Source organism: Pongo abelii, chromosome 13, assembly GCF_028885655.2.
Source record: "Pongo abelii isolate AG06213 chromosome 13, NHGRI_mPonAbe1-v2.0_pri, whole genome shotgun sequence".
NCBI classification, from domain to species: domain Eukaryota; kingdom Metazoa; phylum Chordata; class Mammalia; order Primates; family Hominidae; genus Pongo; species Pongo abelii.
This window is the reverse complement of record NC_071998.2, coordinates 119,595,050-119,614,666: the sequence shown is the minus strand read 5'-3', so window position 1 is coordinate 119,614,666 and position 19,617 is coordinate 119,595,050. Positions and strand designations below refer to the sequence as shown.

The window sequence follows — 19,617 nt, the reverse complement described above, 5'->3', positions numbered from 1 at the left end:
ATGATCTGCCCGCCTTGGCCTTCCAAAGTGCTGGGATTACAGGCTTGAGCCAGTGCGCCCGGCTACTTTTTTATTTTTTTGAGACGGAGTTTCACTCTTGTCGCCCAGGCTGGAGTCCAGTGGTGCAATCTCAGGTCACTTTTTTTTGTATTTTTAGTAGAGATGGGGTTTCTCCATGTTGGTCAGGCTGGTCTCGAACTCCCGACCTCAGGTGATCCGCCCTCCTCGGCCTTCCAAAGTGCTGGGATTACATGTGTGAGCCACTGTGCCCGGCAAAATTTATTTTATTTTATTTTATTTTATTTTATTTTTGAGACGGAGTCTCACTCCGCTGCCCAGGCTGGAGTGCGGTGGCGCAATTTCAGCTCACTGCAACTTCCGCCCCCCGGGTTCAAGCAATTCTCTTGCCTCAGCCTCCCGAGTAGCTGGGACTACAGGCACCCGCCACCATGCCTAGCTAATTTTTTGTATTTTTAGTAGAGACGGGGTGTCACCGTGTTAGGCAGGATGGTCTTGATCTCCTGACCTCGTGATCCCCCCGCCTCAGCCTCCCAAAGTGCTGGGATTACAGGCGTGAGCCACCGCGCCCGGCCAAAATTAATTTTTAACAAGAAAAAAAAATTTACCTCTGGGAATACAGAACATAATTTTTAAACAAAAAGGGGGTCTCTCGGCTGGGCATGGTGGCTCATGCCTGTAATCCCAGCACTTTGGGAGGCTGGGGTGGGTGGATCACGAGGTCAAGAGATTGAGACCATCATGGCCAAAATGGGCGTGGTGGCACGCTCCTGTAGTCCCAGCTACTCGGGAGGCTGAGGCAGGAGAATTGCTTGAACCCGGGAGGCAGAGGTTGCAGTGAGCCGAGACCATGCCACTGCACTCCAGCTTGGGTGACAGAGTGAGACTCCATCTCAAAAAAAAAAAAAAGAAAAAAGAAAGCGGGGGGTGGGAGGGGGGGTCTCTCTTCATTGCCTAGGCTGGTCTTGAACTCCTGGCCTCAAGTGAACTCCTGCCTTAGCCTCCCAAAGTGCTGGGATTACAGGCATGAGCCACCACACCTGGCCCACTCTAAGCTCTTGCCTGCTTCCTCCCAGCCCAGAAAGGCAGTATTGCAAAGCACAAGCTTGAGTCTGACCTGAGCTCAAATCCCTGTTCTGCCACTTACTAGCTGTGTGACCTTGGGCAAGTCACTTTGTCTCCTCTCTGAGCCTCAACGTCTTCATCTGTAAGATGGGGATAATTATGCTAATTCCTCACAGGATGATTTTAAGCATCAGAGACAATGGATATAAAGCACTTAGCACAATGCCTGGCTCATGTAAGCCTGTTCTAATCAAAGGCACGCTCTCTTTATCCCAGGTACTATTGGGGGCTATTGGAGAAGAGGGAATCAGTGTACAGATATGTTTATTGACAAATAAAGTACATGTACCCCTACACAAGTATCACTGCGACATTTCAGGAACCTTGGAGCTGGGAACGCCCCTTCCTCCCTGCCCGCCTCTTCTCTAGCCTCCTCCTGATTGGGCTTAGGCTCTCTAGAAAAGTGCTTCTGGCATTTTCTTGCTGGAAACTCTGTAGGTGTGCTGGTTGGGCTCTCAGCGTTTATCATGTCCACACCCTTCTGTCCCTGGGGGCTGTGGACAAGGGGCGATGAGCCTGCTCAATCATTCATGTCCAGCCCAAACTCTGGATACAACTCTTTGGTGGTGACACCTCGGATCACAGCTGAAAGGAAGGAAGGCAGGCTGAATGTGCAGTGGGGAGAGGTGGGAGGGAGTATAGCGAATGCCCCGAGCCGGTGTCACTGCCCTGACTCACCCAGGACCATCTCTGGCTTCAAGCCGGTCCCCACACTTGTGCCTCGCCTAACTGGCTGAGGTAAGCTCCCTGCTACTCCTTCCAGGCTGTCCCCCGCGGGCCCCGCCTGGCCACGCTGGAGCTCCGCCATGTGCCAGCCACTGTATTCAACAATGGACCTACAAGGACTCCTTGGACCCTCACCCCATTTTGCAGAGGAATGAAACAGAGCTCCCTCGATTCCATTCTCCACACAGAGCTGCTGGATTCATCTGCTTCAAATGTAAGCTGATTGTATGCTGTGCCTGCTGAACATTCCAGACTCCTCAGCATGGCCCACATGCTCGAGTTTGCCCCTCTGCAGCCTCTATGATGCTGTTCCTCCTCTGTTCTCCACAAAGACTGGTCCTTTCTCCTGAGGAAGGGTTCTCCTCAGAGGCCTCCCCTGACCACCTATCTTACCCCCACCACCCCCCTGTTCATACTTCAATATTCTCCCCATCTCTGCCCTTTGTCGCCTTCATAGCACCGAACACATTTTGTAATTAACTGCTGAGTCCACTTACTTCCTGGGCATTCCTCCACCCCCAACAGGAAAACAAACCACATGAGAGCAAGAGACCTTAAATTGTCTGGTTCACCAAAGTGTCCTCAGCACTCTGTAGGGTGCTGGGCACAGAGCAGCTGCTCAGTAAATGTTCACTTAATAAACAAAAAGGATGCCAGATGCGGTGGCTCAGCCTATAATCTCAGCACTTTGGGAGGCCGAGGCAGGTGGATCACTTGGGGTCAGGAGTTCAAGATCAGCCTGGCCAACACGGTGAAACCCTGTCTCTACTAAAAATACAAAAATTAGCTGGGCATGGTGGCGGATGCCTGCATTCCTAGCTACTCAGGAGGCTGAGGCACTAGAATCACTTGAACCTGGGAGGCGGAGGTTGCAGGGAGCCGAGATCACACTATTGCACTCCAACCTGGGTGACACAGTGAGACCCAGTCTAACGAAAAAAAAAAAAAAGGGATAGGCCACTGGCTCCAGGTCATATGACCTGGAAGTGACAGGCCTCATGATGCTGATTCTCACTACTAAGAGCTTGTGTTCTTTTTTTTTTTTTTTGAGTCTGGCTCTGTCACCCAGGCTACAGTGCAATGGTGTGATCTTGGCTCACCATAACCTCCGCTTCCTGGTTTCCTGGGTTCAAGCGATTCTCCTGCCTCAGCCTCCTGAGTAGCTGGGATTACAGGCATGTGCCACCACACCTAGCTAATTTTTGTATTTTCAGTAGAGACAGGGTTTCACTGTGTTGGCCAGGCTGGTCTTGAACTCCTGACCTTGTCATCCACCCGCCTTGGCCTCCCAAAGTGCTGCTGGGATACAAGTGCGAGCCAGCCAGCCCGGCCTTTTTTTTTTTTTTTTTTTGAGATGGAGTTTCACTCCTGTTGCCCAGGCTGGAGTGCAATGGCACGATCCCAGCTCACCACAACCTCTGCCTCCCGGGTTCAAGCGAGTCTCCTGCCTCAGCCACCCAAATAGCTGGGATTACGCATGTGCCACCGTGCCCAGCTAATTTTATATTTTTAGTAGAGACAGTTTCTCCATGTTGGTCAGGCTGGTCTCGAAATCCCAACCTCAGGTGATCCACCTGCCTCAGCCTCCCACAGTGCTGGGATTACAGGTGTGAGCCACTGTGCCCAGCTGAGCTTGTGTTCTTAACCACTAGGCTACACTCCCTTCACACCCCCATCTTCTTGGGCCCTGATCAGCCACCTCTTTTCATCCATCTATAATTCCCACCTCCAGTTTTTTTCCTCTCCTCCTCTGGGGCCCATTGTCCAATGAAACACAGAGAAGCCCTCCCTGCCGTGGAATCCTGGATGTTGAAGGCATTTCTGCAACAATTGCCAAAACTCAACGCAGCAACTGGGCAGACAGCCCAGCTCTGAACACGACCCCAGGGTCACTGGCTGCTGAACATCAGAGTGCCCAGCACTCCAAGCCAGGGGATGGAACTGAAGGGTTTGTAGGGACCACCTGCACATTTCCCCACCTCCAAGGTAGGCTGTCCTAGCCAGCATGACACGCAGGTGTTGGTGCCTCGGCTAAAGCCCTCTAGATAGCAAGATTTTGTTCAGGGAGGAACAAAATACTTCCTTAAGACACAAAGGGTCACCCTAGCACTTGCTGCCTCTTTAGCAAGCTAGCCACTTGAGGCATGGACGGTATCTCGATCACTCTGAGTAGGTCCCAGAAGACTGGGGAGACCCTGAGTTCTCAGTCTGGCAGATGGGCAAGCCCCGCTCAAACCTGGCTGCAGCTTCAAAGCAGGTTCTGTACTTGAGGAACAAACCTAGGTGGCCAGGGAGAGCAGAGGCTGGTGAGGAGAGGGGCTGGGGCAGCCTAGGAGCAGGCCAACTGCGGAGGGCGTGAAAGTTGGCAAGTTAGGAGGCCCAGGAGCAAAACCCAACACCCCTAGGTGAGACGACACCCTATGATGCCTGCTTGTGGCTCTGGAGTCCCAACTACTCACCTAGTTTGCCCATCAGCATCTGCCCCACATCCTTGATGTCATTGTACTCGTGAAGCTGGGTAATGTGGTCCTCCAGTTCATCCACACTGTAGCCTCTGGGATGAGTGATGGAGAGAGGGGGAAAGACAGCCCAGTTAAGAAAGCAGATGATGGCCCCAGGCTCAGACAGTAATAAGGCATCTGTAAGGGTCTACTCGGTGATAAGTCCTAGGGATATGGTGACAGCAAGATAGGCCCTGCCCTCATGAAGCTTACAGCAGGGCAGGGGATCTTCCCAGGTCCTCACTCCTGGCAAATGTGTCCTGTCTCCTTAGGGAGGGGTCTCCAGCCACAGTGGTACCATGTGACCCTGGCCACAGCTGAGGGACTCGCAGATGGGTGCATGATCCAAACAGCTAGGTGGATTCCCTCAAGTGTGAAACGCACATTCAAAGGCAGCTCAGTCTCTGCCATGTGGCTGGAACAAGAGGTGTGGGGAACTCCAGGAGGCGTTCAAGAGCCAGCTTTCCCTACACACTGAAAACTCCACCAGCAGAGAGAGAATGGAGTCTGTGCAGAGGGAAGCAGAGGCGGAGAACATGGCTCCAGAGACTGGGAGAGCAACAGCTTCCATCCCAGATAGCTTTCCAGGTCCTAGTTCAGGCCCTCCCACAGCCTGAGCATCTCCCTATCTGAGAGGCTGCTGCTATGTCCTGAATCCAGAAGCATAGTCCTTCCTTCCTTCCTTTCCTTCCTTCCTTTTTCTTTCCTTTCTTTCCTTTCCTCTCTCTCTCCCTCTCCCCTTCTTTCTTTCTTTACCAAGTCTCGCTCTGTAGCCCGGCTGGAGTGCAGTGGTGCGATCTTGCCTCACTGCAACCTCCGCCTACCAGGTTCAAGCTATTCTCTTGCCTCAGCCTCCCGAGTAGCGCACAGTCCTATTTCTATGCTAGGCCAGTGCGACTGGGTTTTTCAGTTACTGGGCAGTTAGAGAGTTAAATCTGTTTTGTTTTTGTTTTTGTTTCTGTTTTTAAAAAAAAGACAGATTCTCACTCCATCACCCAGGCTGGAGTGCAGTGGCGTGATCTCAGCTGACTGCAACCTCCATCTCCCAGGTTTAAGCGATTCTTCTGCCTCAGCCTCCCAAGTAGCTGGGACTACATGTGCGTACCACCATGCCCGGCTATTTTTTGTATTTTTAGTAGAGACAGGGTTTTGCCATGTTGGCCAGGCTGGTCTCAAACTCCTGACCTCAAGTGATCCACCCGCCTCAGCCTCCCAAAGTGCTGGGATTACAGGCATAAGCCACTATGCCTGGCCCACAGTTATCTTAACCATGATGGGGAACCGAATGAAACTTAACTCAGATATGAACTGGGAGATCTCCTTGTCCAGCATGTCCCTCTTCTCCTTCAATTTCTTAATGTCAAGGTGCAGAGACTCCTCGCTGGTCCCATCAGCCTGGCCAGACTTGGGCGATGGCCTCTGAGAGGCAGAAAAAGTCATCAGCCAGACTGACCAGTTATCCACAATTCAGCCTACATTCCCCCAGTAGTCACTCGCTGCTTCTGCTTGCTAATAGGCACCCTAACCCCCTGAATAAAGACTGCATTTCCAAGCCTTCCTTGGAATTAGATGTGGCCCTATGACTAAGTTCCAGCAAGTAGAACTTAATCATCTGGGATTTTTTTTTTTTTTTTTTTGAGACAGAGTCTTGCTTTGTCGCCCAGACTGGAGTGCAGTAACCTGATCTTGGCTCACTGCAACCTCCACCTCCCAGGTTCAAGTGATTCTCCTGTCTCAGCCTCCTGAGTAGCTGGGACTACAGGCATGCGCCACCATGCCCGGCTAATTTTTGTATTTTTTAGTAGAGACGGGGTTTCACCATATAGGCCAGGCTAGTCTCGAACTCCTGACCTCGTGATCTGCCTACCTCGGTCTCCCAAAGTGCTGGGATTACAGGCGTGAGCCACTGTGCCTAGCCCCACCCCACAACATTTTTTTTTTTTTAATAGGGTCTTGTTCTGTCACCCAGGCTGGATTGCAGTGGCGTGATCATAGGTCACCACAACCTCGAACTCCTGGGCTTAGGTGATCCATCCTCTAGCCTCAGTCTCCGATAGTGTTGGGATTACAGGCATGAGCCACTGTTCCCAGCCAATGACTGGGAATTGTCCTCCCAGGAAGAGGGCATGCCTTTCTCTGGCCGTCTTCCTTCCTGCTGGCTGGAATGTGGATGCAGTGCTGGAGCTGAGCAGCTATCTTGGATGATAAGGTACAAGTCATACACTGAAGATGTGGTGGAACCAGATGGAGGCCTGGTGCCAATGAACCGTTTAAACCACTGTTATTTGGGGTTTTCTTTCACTCCTAGTCAAACCCAATCCTAACTAATGGGCCTACCCTTGTCCCCAGTCTGACCCCAGAGAATCTGCTCCAGGTCTGTCTTGGGCTCTCCTCTCATTTACAATGTCACTGGTGGTGGTGGTTTTTTTTTTTTGAGACGGAGTCTCACTCTGTCGCCCAAGCTGGAGCGCAGTGGCATGATCCTGGCTCACTGCAACCTCCGCCTCCTGGGTGCAAGCAATTCTCCTGCCTCAGCTTCCTGAATAGCTGGGATTACAGGTGCACACCACCATGCCCAGCTAATTTTTGTATTTTTGTATTTTTTTTAAAACAGAGTTTCACTCTTGTTGCCCAGGCTGGAGTGCAATGGTGCAATCTCGGCTCACTGCAACCTCTGCCTCCCAGGTTCAAGCGATTCTCCTGCCTCAGCCTGCTGAGTAGCTGGGATTACAGGTGCTCACCACCATGCCTGGCTAATTTTTTTTTTTGTATTTTTAGTAGAGACGGGGTTTCACCATGTTGGCCAGGCTGGTCTCGAACTCCTGACCTCAGGTGATCCACCCACCTTGGCCTCTCAAAGTGTTGGGATTACAGGCATGAGCCACTGCTCCCTGCCTAATTTTTGTATTTTTAGTAGAGACAGGGTTTTTGCCATGTTAGCCAGGCTGGTTTCAAACTCCTGACCTCGAGTGATCCGCCCACCTCGGCCTCCCCAGGTGCTGGGATTACAGGTGTGAGCCGCCATGCCCAGCTGTCACTGGGTTTATAATCTCATTGGATAAAACCCTTCCTTGGGGCTTTCATCTTTGCCCTTTCTGCCTGTAGAAGCTGTGAAGGCCACTGCCTAGTACACAGCCAATCTTTAGGAAATGTATTTTGGATGAGCTGTCTATACGTGATACAAGAAGGGACCAAGGAAGATGGTCTTCCTGGTTTTAGGTTAGTGGCTTGTAACCAGTCACTTAGAGGAATGAGTGAGCACTCTCTGCCAGGAACTGACAAAGGGTCCAGGAGAGCAGCAATGAATGAGACATCAAGCCCAGCCCACTGCTCTCATAGAAGGCATAGCCTAGCCCCAAAGAGAAAGCACCCAACAATGAAGTTCTTCCTCCAGATGCTTCCACTTAAAGCTCTACTTACGTATCGCCCCATCAGAAAGGCCCTCTCTGACAGCCCTGTCTACAACAGTAACATCTCAATCACTCACTATCCCTTTTTCCTGATTTTTAATATTTTTTGAAATTTAATTTAATTTTTTTTTTTTTTTTAGACAGTCTCGCTTTGTCGCCCAGGCTGGAGTGCTGTGGCACAATCTCAGCTCATTGCAACCTCCGCCTCCCGGATTCAAGCGATTTTCCTGCCTCAGCCTCCCGAGTAGCTGGGATTACAGGCGCACGCCATCACACCTGGCTAATTTTTCCATTTTTAGTAGAGACGAGGTTTCACCATGTTGGTCAGGCTGGTCTCAAACTCCTGACATCGTGATCCGCCCACCTCAGCCTCCCAAAGTGCTGGGATTACAGGCGTGAGCCACCGTGCCCGGCCTTTTGTAAATTTAAGTTTTCTTTTAAGATGGGGTCTGTCTTGCTCTGTCATCCATGCTGGAGTGCAGTAGCACAATCACACCTCACTGTAGCCTTAACCTTCTGGACTTAAGCAATCCTCCCACCCTAGCCTCCTGAGTAGCACAACAAGCATGTGCCATCACACTCAGTGAATTTTTTTGAAAAATTTAATTTTTTTGTAGAGATGGGGTCTTGCTATGTCACCCAGTTTGTTCTCAAACCCTGGGCTGGAGCAATCCTCACACCTTGGCCTCCCAAAATGTTAGGATTGCAAACATGAGCCACTGCACCTGGCCTCCTGCTGTTTTATAGCATTTTTCATCACCTGACAAGTTATGCATTTCATTATTTTCATTGTCTTACATTGCTTTACATCACTGAAGTGTAACCTCCATGAGGGAAGGGACTTTTGTTTACTGCTGATTGCACAGTGTCTACAACAGTACATGGCACATAGTAGACACTCAATATTTATCAATGAATGAATAAGTAACCAATAAACGAATTATAAGTCTGACAAAATGTTTTGAAGCTGAAGTACAGTGTACTATGGGAGAGTCTAACAGGGCAACTGGACTGACCCAGGAGTGGGGATAAGGCTTCTCCGAGGAAGCTAAATTTTAAAGGATGAGCAGGCTTTAGCTTGGCAGAAAGGTGGAAGAAAGTATTGCAGAGAGAGGGGACAAAACAGTTGGCCCTCTGTATCAGTGGGTTTCACAGTGAAAATATCTGATGAAAAAAAAGCATGGTTGGCCAGGCGCAGTGACTCACACCTGTAATCCCAGCACTTTGGGAAGCCAAGGCAGGCAGATAACGAGGTCAGTAGTTCGAGACCAGCCTGGCCAACATAGTGAAACCCTGTCTCTACTGAAAATACAAAAATTAGCCAGGCATGGTGGTGCGCACCTGTAGTCCCAGCTACTTGGGAGGCTGAGGCAGGAGAATACCTTGAACCTGGGAGGTGGAGGTTGTGGTGAGCCAACATCACACCATTGCACTCCAGCCTGGGTGACAGAGCGAGACTCTGTCTCAAAAAAAAAAAAAAAAAAAAAAAGCATGGTTGAGTCTGTATTGAACATGTAGCCTTTTTTTTTCTGGTCATCACTCCATGGGGATTCTGGCAGCAATCTCCATGGATACCCAGGGGTGAATGTGTATCCGAATGCCTTAAGGCAGGAGACAGCACATGTGTTTGGGGGAATGAAAGTGGTTTCCATGTGTGTGAATGGGTGAGTGAGGGGATAGTGGTGTGAAAAAGAACAAATGCGACCGGACACGGTGGCTCACGCCTGTAATCCCAGCACTTTGGAAGGCCGAGGCGGGAGGATCATGAGGTCAGGAGATCAAGACCATCCTGGGTAACACGGTGAAACCCCGTCTCTACTAAAAATACAAAAAATTAGCTGGGCGTGGTGGTGGGCACCTGTAGTCCCAGCTAGTCGGGAGGCTGAGGTAGGAGAATCGCTTGAACCTGGGAGGCAGGGGTTGCAGTGAGCCGAGATTGCCCACTGCACTCCAGCACTCCAGCCTGGGTGACAGAGCGAGACTGTTTTTTTTTTTTTTTAAAAAAAGAACAAATGCAACCATGAGTAGTGCTATTAGAAAGGAGAAGAGGCAGAGCCCACTTCAAGAGCTTGGGGTTCCTCTGATGATGCAAGGGCAGTTGGAGGAGTTGGTTTGTGGTCCTGGTTAGGAGGCTGAGTGTGATTTCAGACTTGGCAAGTGGGAAGGCAAAGATTCTGCAGGCAGCTCTGGGTGTCCCAAGAAAGGTCAGGGCTGGAGAGAGATAGGAGGGTTGTGGGCACGGAGGTGGGCTGAGGGAGTGGGAGTCAGACCTTGGAGCAGGTGTGTAGAAAGAGAATGGCAAGAGGAGAGCAGAGCCACTCGGAAATGTGTGGGCGAAGGATTACCCAGGTGCCGAGGCAAGAGACTGAAGGCACAAACTGTTTCAGTATAATAAAGAAAATAGAATAAGAATAGTCATAATACAAATTAGATATAGAGATGATCATGGACAATTATAAATCATTAGTATAAACACTATTAATCATTAGCTTTTAATATCGCTCTTTGTTGCATTACTAATATAACCTAAGAATAACCGGCGAGTATAGGGTCAGGTGCTGAAGGGACATTGTGAGAAGTGACCTAGAAGGCAAGAGGTGAGCCCTCTGTCATGCCTGCATAAGGGCCGCTTGAGGGCTCCTTGGTCAAGCGGTAATGCCAGTGTCTGGGAAGGCACCCGTTACTTAGCAGACTGTGAAAGGGAGTCTCCTTTCCTTGGAGGAGTCAGGGAACACTCTGCTCCACCAGCTTCTTGTGGGAGGTTGGATATTATCCAGGCCTACCGGCAGTCATCCAGAGGCCTAAACCCCTCCCTGTGGTGCTGTGCTTCAATGCTCACACTCCTTGTCCACTTTCATGTTCCTCCCGTACTCCTGGTTTCTCTTTGAAGTTCGTAGTAGATAATGGTAGAAGAAATAGTGAAAGTCTTAAAGTCTTTGATCTTTCTGATAAGTGCACAGAAGAAAACGCTGACATATGCTGCCTTCCCTCTCTGCTTTGGCTACCTAGAAGGCCCATGATCACGTGACTTGCTTGACCTTATCAATCACTTGGACGACTCACCCTCCTTACCCTGCCCCCCTTGTTTTGTATGCAATAAATATCAGCGCGCCCAGCCATTCTGGGCCACTACCAGTCTCCACGTCTTGGTGGTAGTGGTCCCCCGGGCCCAGCTGTTTTCTCTTTATCTCTTTGTCTTGTGTCTTTATTTCTTACAATCTCTCGTCTCTGCACATGGGGAGAACACCTGCCAAGCCCAGTAGGGCTGGATCCTACAGAAATGCCCACATTTACCTCAGGAGTGGCAGGAAGCAAAGGAGCCAGCCAAGCGGGCACAGAAAAAGAGGCAGGAGAGGTCAGGAGGGTGCTCCTGCAAATAGGCCCAGAAAGGAGCAAGCGCAAGGTACCGCTTAAGAGTTCAGTTCAAGCCCAGGTGCGGTGGCTCATGCCTGTAATCCCAGCACTTTGGGAGGCTGAGGCGGGTGGATCACTGAGGTCAGGAGTTTGAGATCAGCCTGGCCAACATGGCAAAACCCTGTCTCTACTAAAAATATAAAAATTAGCCGGGCATGGTGGCAGGCACCTGTAATCCCAGCTACTAGGGAGGCTGAGGCAGGAGAATCACTTGAACCTGGGAGGCAGAGGTTGCAGTGAGCCGAGATCATGCCATTGCATTCCAGCCTAGGTGACAGAGCAAGATTCCGTCTCAAATAAAAAAACAAACAAACAAACAAAAACTCAGTTTCTCAGTTTAAAGCCCCCAGCTCTGCCGCGTCCTGGCTATATTCATCTCTCTGGAACTCACAGGCCTCACCTCAACATGGGGACAGTAAAGCGTCTTCTCAAAGGTTGCTGGAAGGAACTGGAAAGATGATGCATGTAAAATAAGCTGATGGGACAGTGCTCAATAGAGCCTCCTTTTTTTTTTTTTTGAGATGGAGTTTTGCTCTGTTGCCCAGGCTGGAGTGCAGGGTGATCTCGGCTCACTGCAACCTCCACCCCTTGGGTTCAAGCGATTCTCCTGCCTCAGTCTCCCAAGTAGCTGGGATTACAGGCAGGTACCACTATGGTCAGCTCATTTTTGTATTTTTAGTAGAGATAGGGTTTCACCATGTTGGCCAGACTGGTCAAACTCCTGACCTCAGGTGATCCACTCACCTTGGCCTCCCAAAGTGCTGGGATTATAGGCGTGAGTCACCGTGCCTGGTGGAGCCTTGTTTTTAAAAATGGAAGGAATGGAAGCTGGGCATGGTGGCTCATGCCTGTAATCCCAGCACTTTGGGAGGCCAAGGCAGGCAGATTGCTTTGAGCTCACGAGTTTGAGACCAGCCTGGGCAACATGGCGAAAATTTGTCTCTACTGAAAATACAAAAAAATTAGCCAGGCGTCATGGCACACAACCGTGGTCCCAGCTATTTGGGACTCTGAGGCAGGAGGATGGGTTGGGCCCGGGAGGCAGAGGTTACAGTGAGCCCAGATCGCGCCATTGCACTCCAGCCCGGGCGACAGAGTGAGACCCTGTCTCAAAAAAAAAAAAAAAGAAGGAATGAATTAGCATGAGTGAGAAAGGCATGATCTGCAGTGAGTTACCCCATGGTCAAAGACAGTGGATATGAACTCACTTGCAGAGAGAAGCTCAATCAGCCCAGTGCTTTTGGCAAACTGTGGCTGCCACCCCGTCATCGTCATCTGAGCTCACTGTGAGTTGCCCTTCAGGCCTTGCCTCTGACCCTGCCATCTCTGGAGAGCCCTCTTTGCAAGCCCAAGCCTCGACTCCCCATCTCAGAACCATGTGCATACTTGTCCTGGAATTATTTTTTTGCCTGTGGCTCCTGGAGGGCAGGGCTATCTGGCATACACCTGCATTGCAGCAGTTGCTAAATCAATGAACAAATACCAAGTCTTTCCCGATCTAACTTCTTTTTTGTTTTTGAGACTTAGTCTAGCTCTGTTGTCCAGGCTGGAGTGCAGTGGCGGAATCTCGGCTTACTGCAACCTCCACCTTCCGGGTTCAAGCAATTCTCCTGCCTCAGCCTCCTGAGTAGTTGGGATTACAGGCTTGCAGCACCACGCTCGGCTGATTTTTTTGTATTTTTAGTAGAGACAGGGTTTCACCATGTTGGGCAGGCTGGTCTTGAACTCCTGACCTCAAATGATCCGCCCGCCTCCGCCTCCCAAAGTGCTGGATTACAGGTGTGAGCCACTGCACCCGGCCCTCACGATCTACCTTAAGAGTGGTGGTAGTTGTAGTGGCAACTCCATCTGGGGGATAAGAGAAGGAGGAGGCCGCATTTTGGGGGTGGCTTGCCAGCGAAGAGGAGAGACTATTAGCAACTAAAGGAGTGGCCAGGGTGAACGCCAAGCATTTTCCTGATTGGGGAGCTATGGGTTTGTTTAAAGGCAGGGCTGGGTGAGGGGTGAAACGAGCGAGGAGGAGAGATGGCTGGTGCTGGATTGGAGTGAAAGGCATCTGAGGAGCCAGGAGACAGGATGGGGAGGGAGAGGAGTTAGCCTAGGACAGGACAGGATAGCACTTCTTTGAAGACTGGCGGGCATAAGGAAGGGAAGGGGAGGGATTCAGGAATGACCTGGAGGTTCTCAGTCGACTGGGAGAAGATATGGAAGAGGGCCAAGCGGGGATTGGCTGCTGTTGGGATGGGGAGGAGGACCGGGAGCGCACGAGGGAAGGTCGAGGATGGGAAGGGGGGTGTGGGGGAAGAAATACTCACAGGGGATCGGAAGGCCCCGCGGCAACTTCGGGTAAGTCTTGGTTCAGTCCTAGAGAGGAATCCGAGGGGAAAGTCTGATTGGACCCACAGCCCGCTGTGAGGACAGGGGTACGGTGGGGATGCGGGAGGAGGAGCAGTTGGGAAGTAGGAGCGCCAGGGACTGGATCCATCTGGAAAGGGGGCAGATACGCTCTCAGGATCAGGGTAGAGACCCTCTAGGAAGGGGGCGTTCTGAGACGGGGGTTGTCTGGAGCACTGGATGGGAGTCTTTGGAGGTGATTTCTGGGAAGGGAGAGTCTGGGGCAGGGCTGTGAGGAGTCAGGAAAGAAACTGTGGAGTCCGTTCCTCGCCCACCTCCTGAGCCCTGGGGTCCGAGGCCCCCGGATCAGGGGGTTCAATGGCGCAAGAGGGTCCAGCGCGGGAGTCGGAGAGCTGCCTCTCAGGTGCACCGGGCAAGGAACTCCGACCCGGAGCGTGAACGGGCGCACAGAAAGCTGCGCGCGCACCCAAAGAAAGCCGGCCCCGCCCCTCTCCAGAGGGGGGCGGGGATAGCGGTTGCGTGCGCAGCTTTTGTTGTGACGCCACAGGTCCCTCTGCCACGCCGCTGCCTAGCCACGCCCCCTTCCGCTTCTTATTTCTCATTGACCAATGGACTTTGATCTTTGAGGCCACGCCCCTATTCTGCGCTCTAGTACCGCCCTGGTTACACCTCCTCTGGCTCCGTCTCACAGCTGCGCGGTGGCTGATTGACTTCCGCAGTGGTTGCCGGGATCGCGCTGATGTGGCCCCAACCCCGCCTCCCTCCCCGCCCCGCGATGTCGGAAGAAACCCGACAGAGCAAATTGGCCGCAGCGAAGAAAAAGGTAAAGTGCACCGGGTCGCGGCCCCCCGACCCAGCCCCAGCCCCACTCCGATGGCAGGACCATGGCCAGAGTCCCTGCCACTCCTGAGGCACACCGGGCTGGGCTCCCCCCGGCGCGTCTGGGCTCCCCCCACCAAAGTCTTGTCAGCCAGCCCCGCCCCCTCAGCCGCCCAGCCCCCGCCCTCGCCAGTCGCCCCCGGGTGACTTTGGGCTGGTGACTCCCGGGGCTCCCCGCTCCAGACTCGGCCCTCACCTCCTGCCCCCCGAAGTCCGACCTCCCTGGGCTCTTTGGGCTGGCGTCTCCAAGGACCTAGGACCCCAGCAATTCAGCCCCTGCCCTCACCAGTGACTTTGGGCCTGTGACTCCAGGGGTCCCCCGCTCCAGACTCGACCCTCACCTCCTGCCGCCCCAAACCGGACCTCCCTGGGCCCTTTGGGCTCGGGTCTCCAAGGACCTGGGTCCTGGCCCTGCGGTCCCCTCCCCCATCGCGGAGCGGCGACTCGGACGTCGCGCTGATGTTCCCCCCAGGAGTGGAATGTAGTGACGTCACAATCCCCCTCGGAACCGTAATTAGTGCGCGAGACCAGTCTTTGATCTTAGGACCCAGTCCCCTAAGTGTTCTCATCCCGCTTCTGGTTCCTCTGGTCACAGCATAAATTTCCAGCTGGAAGGGGATTGGGGACTATGGGACCTAGGAGGGAGAGGTTTCAGGCTGCCTTACACCCTTAACATAGACGTTGACAGTGTGAAAATCTTACACTTCACCCGTGAGCTCAAAACATTGGCAGTATCTCTGGGTGGCAGTGTGAGAACGGGATTAGTTTGGTTTTCCCCCAGGCTTCTACTCTCCAGAGAAACTTTAACATTTTTTTCTGACTTCTCCACCTCATATTTGAATTCTCCATGGTTCTGGGACCAGAGTGCCCTTCAGTGGTCTCTGGAATGAGATCTGTTTATCTTCTGTGGAACAGGTCTTGGAAAACTGAACTTGACAGCTTGAATCTTCCTCATATCATCTCAACCTGGGGTACTTGGAGTGCCACAGGATAAATATGGGGCATCTTTCTGAAGCATCAGTTTCCCTTTATTCTCTTGAGAGAGAAAAAACATTAATGTACTTAGGGATAACAGTCACATAAATTTCTAAGAGTATACCAGACTTTTCTCTGAAATGAGGCTTGGGTTGTCCTCTTTCTGTTAAATTCCCAGGTTCAACAGAAAGGCTGCCTTCTGCCATGAGGATATATTGATGTAAAAGTTTGAGAGGCATTGGTGCATTTCTTACATTAACAAACGTGTGAGGATGTATGACTCTAAACCACACAGTGTACAGTTCCTGCCGACTTAATCTTCCGGCCCGTTTCGGCCCATATTTTAAGATACATATTTATTTTTAGAGATGGGGTGTCACTGTGTTGCCCAGGCTGGCCTTGAACTCCTGGCCTTAAGTAATCCTCCTGCCTTAGCCTCCCAGGTAGCTGGGACTCCAGGCTTGACTTCTCCACCTCATATTTGAATTCTCCATGGTGGAGTGGAATGTAGTGATGTCACAATCCCCCTGGGAACTGTAATTAGTGCGTGAAACCGGCTTTTGATCTTAGGACCCAATCCCCTAAGTGTTCTCATCCTGTTTCTGGGATGAGAGGTAGAAAAGTACCTCTGCCTCTGGTTTTGGCCCCTGGCAGCTGCTGATTTGTGGCAAAACCCCAGAGCTTGGAGTCAGAAGACTGAGTTTAAGTTCAATTCTTGCCTTTTTTTAAGCCATGGTATCAATCCCTCTCAGTCACTAAGTGATTGTGACAAGACCTTGTGGAGTTGTTAGTGGCATTAAATCAGATGGTATATAAGAGTATTTTGGAAAAATTGTAAAGTAGGATGTAACTGTGGGGGCTTGTAGATCTCATGAGTATTATTGCTCTTCTTTTCCACAGTTGAGAGAATATCAGCAGAGGAACAGCCCTGGTGTTCCTACAGGAGCGAAAAAGAAGAAGAAAATAAAAAATGGCAATAACCCTGAGACAACCACTTCTGATGGTTGCCACTCACCTGAGGATGTGAGTCTTGGATGGCCAGGCTCCTGGGGACAGGGGGCCCAAGGGGCAGTAGAGGGTAATTGTTATGATTGTGGAAGAACTGTTGGGTACTGATTAAGAGTTCTGGGTTTGTATCCTACCTGTCCATCTGCTAGGGATGTGATTTAGGGCAAACTGCTTGAGCTTTTTGGGCCTCTGTTTTCACAACTATAAAGTATTGTTTTACTTACACTTGTGAAGTTTAAATGAGATTTGTTATTATTGTTGTTTTTATGTTAATCCCTAGTACAGGGCCTGCTGTCCTAAACACCCAGGACACCCAGGAAATGGTAGTTGCTGTTTCATTTTCCTCATCTCCAGTCTCAAGGGGAAGCCAGGCCAATGAGAACAGCCACTTGCCATCAGACTATCCCTTTAGGAGTCACTGAAAGGGCCCCAGGGTGTGGTGAGGAGAGCCCCAGGTGCTAGGATTAGGGGAAGATCTAATTTTTGAGTTCATCTTTGCCACCAGCTTGCTGCGTGACCACAGAAAAACCACTTCTTCCCCTGGGCCTCAGTTTCCTCCTCTGTAGGGTGACGTTGGATAAGATCAGTGTCTTTCAAACTTGTTTTTTAGCTGGAGCCCCCTTTGTTCAAGTGAACCCTTACTCAGAAGTCTGGTTTTTAAAATGGAGGTGGAGGTCTGTAGTTCTACTAGATTCATTGCCCACATCCTGGGCCTAAGGAGAAGGGTCCAAACAGCATATTAAGAGCTGCATTGGTCAGGTGACTCCACTCTGTGTGACTACATCATTCAGGGGACTTTTCCAACTATTTGTTTCTGCCCCTGGCAAGGCAGCAGGTGGCCATTTGGAAGGATGGCACAGGCCATGGTATTGATCTCCTCCACTCTTCTTCAATGTTTCATTTCCCTGAACCCACATCTTCCTCCTTCCCTGACTTTCTTGCCTCTCTCTAAGCCACTTCTACCTTTCTCCCCCTGCCCTTGTTTTTCCCTTTTCGCCTCCTGTAGATTCAGGACATTCTGAAGGTGCTGGTGTCCGACCTTAACCGTTCCAATGGGGTAGCGCTCCCCCCATTGGACAAGTGGAAGGTGAGGCAGTGCCGAGACCCCTCTCTGGCTTGCTCTCTCCAGCTGTGCATGCCCCTGAGGCTTCTCTGGTTTGGGGGATACTTCGCCTCTGGCTTATTTTATGTTGCTGCCATTAACCTTCTGCCTGTTTATGTCCGCTTCTTCACCTGCTTGATTGATTGGGTTTTTATTCTTCCCCCAAATCTTTTATCATCTTGGAGAAGGTGAGACATATCTTAAAGTTTAAAAGTTTAAAGGTAATTTGGGAATAACTTTCAGAGCAGGTGTGTGGGATTTGGGGCTTTTTTTTTTCCTTCTTTTTTTTTCAGAGACGGAGTCTCACTCTGTTGCCCAGGCTGGAGTGCAGTGGCACAATCTTGGCTCACTGCAACCTCTGCCTCCTGGGTTCAAGTGATTCTCCTGCCTCAGCCTCCTGAGTAGCTGGGATTACAGGTGCCTACCACCATATCTGGCTCATTTTTGTATTTTTAGTAGAGACGGGGTTTCACCATGTTGGCCAGGCTGGTCTTGAACTCCTGACCTCAAGTGATCCACCCGCCTCGGCCTCCCAAAGTGCTGGGATTACAGGCATGAGTCACTGCTCCCAGACTGGGATTTGGACTTTTGAATGCCCAGTGTGGGTACTCTCAGACTAGGAGAGATGAAAAAAAAAAAAACAAAAACAAAAACCAACAGACCTTTAGGTTGTGTCCTAAAGGCAAAGATCAGTAAACCATGTAGAAGTTAGTGATTTTTTTTTTAATTAATTCACTTTGGTTTAAGAGTAGGGAACAAAGGGTTAAAAGAAAATGAGTTTATATTATAGTTGGAAGGATTGAAGCTATTTTTTCAGAAGAACTAACTGTAAAAGTTGTGAGGTTAACCAAACAGATGAGTGACCAAGACGTTCTGCCCCTAATCTCTCCAAATGGACATTTAGCCATATTCATTGGGCTCTTGACAACAAAGGCACTTTGATAAATAAACAATGGAGAAAATAGATGAACAAGGTAGGCTGCACACCAAGGGAGGCAGAGTCCTCTGAAGGAGGCAAGAGAGAATTTTGGAACATTCCAAATGCTCAGCTCGGGGGGAGGTTGGTTCCAAATGGACTCCAGGCTGGAGAAGGTGGCATGTGAAGCTGGCTTGAAGATTAAAGGTGGGTAACATTAATCCATATGGGGAGTGGGGGAGGCAGGGGGAGCGGTGAGGCTATGGCCAGAGTGTGAACTCACAGAGCACCTTTCAGGAACACAGGGAGCCTGGTTGGGGGCAGGGCATGGAGGTACACAGGGCTAGGAGACAACGTCCTCTGGCTGTGATTTGGCATTTCTTCCATTTCTAACTCACCTGGGGGACTCCTTCCTGCCAAGCCAGAGGAGCAGGGCACGAATAGAGCCTGATCCTGTTGGAGATGGGTATGGGGAGACGGACTGAGACAGAGCAGCCTTGGCTGCTGTTAGAGAGTTGTCCAGTCATCACACCTGTTACCCTCCAGTTGATCAGGTCTGTCCAGGTGCTGTGATTCATCTTGCCAGCTCAGAGGAGACACTGAGTGGTACGGTTGGGGAGCGCAGGCCTAGAGGCGTCCTGCAGCCAAGTATTTGGCTTTCGCTCTGCCAATAGTCCAGTGGATTAGGGGGTCTGCAGCCTGTTTCCTAATGCTCTGAGATTCTGTGCCAGCCCAGGTCTCTCTATTCTGGAAACAAAGGCCTAGATCCCCATATTTCCTTCTTGCTGTTTTGTTTTTGTTTTTGAGAAAGAGTCTTGCTCTTTCTCCTGGAGTACAGTGGTGTGATCTTGGCTCACTGCAACCTCCCCCTCCTGGGTTCAAGTGATTTTCATGCCTCAGCCTCCCAAGTAGCTGGGATTACAGATGTTGCACCATCACGCCCGGCCATTTTTTTTGTATTTTTAATAGAGATGGGGTTTTGCCATGTTGCTCAGGCTGGTCTTGAACTCCTGGCCTCAAGTGATTCACCTGCCTTGGCCTCCCAAAGTGCTGAGATTACGTGTGTGAGCCACCATGCCCAGCCCCTTGCTGTTTTTATACCTTCTCTATATCAGTAACTGTTTCCAATGTAGGTTTTTTTTTTTTTTAATTTCTCATTTTTATTACCATGTAAGTTTTCTACTCCAG

At 50.7% G+C, this 19,617-nt stretch overlaps 2 protein-coding genes across 5 annotated transcripts in view; one reads left to right on the top strand and one right to left on the bottom strand.

The window, feature by feature from the left end:
• Window positions 1-1,390: 1,390 nt before the first annotated feature.
• On the bottom strand, window positions 1,391-14,910 carry SWI5 (SWI5 homologous recombination repair protein). Its single transcript, XM_024251999.3, has 5 exons — window positions 14,770-14,910; window positions 13,510-13,558; window positions 5,668-5,789; window positions 4,329-4,423; window positions 1,391-1,728 (listed from the first exon to the last, which is right to left on the bottom strand). Exons 1-5 carry the CDS (start codon window positions 14,856-14,858, stop codon window positions 1,664-1,666), a joined length of 420 nt encoding a protein of 139 aa, XP_024107767.2. The 5' UTR covers window positions 14,859-14,910; the 3' UTR covers window positions 1,391-1,663.
• GOLGA2 (golgin A2) overlaps window positions 14,121-19,617 on the top strand; it is a 20,354-nt gene continuing 14,857 nt past the window's right edge. For 2 of the 4 annotated variants that reach the window (XM_009244902.4, XM_009244901.4), the window contains exons 1-3: window positions 14,155-14,372; window positions 16,304-16,426; window positions 17,418-17,498. In XM_009244902.4, the coding sequence (XP_009243177.4) occupies window positions 14,289-14,372; window positions 16,304-16,426; window positions 17,418-17,498 (288 nt within the window). In that variant the 5' untranslated portion in view covers window positions 14,155-14,288. Of the gene's footprint in view, window positions 14,373-16,303; window positions 16,427-17,417; window positions 17,499-19,617 lie in introns of all 4 variants that reach the window. The other 2 variants (XM_002820259.6, XM_009244903.4) reach the window with 2 other exon arrangements.

Coding starts and splice junctions, on each gene's coding strand:
- SWI5 (XM_024251999.3), bottom strand. CDS start 14,858: ATGGGGGAGGGGACCGCAGGGCCAGGACCCAGGTCCTTGGAGACCCGA. Junction 13,559..14,769: donor CCGGTTTGGGGCGGCAGGAG/GTGAGGGTCGAG, acceptor ATTCCTCTCTAG/GACTGAACCAAGACTTACCC. Junction 4,424..5,667: donor ATCTCCCAGTTCATATCTGA/GTTAAGTTTCAT, acceptor CACTCATCCCAG/AGGCTACAGTGTGGATGAAC.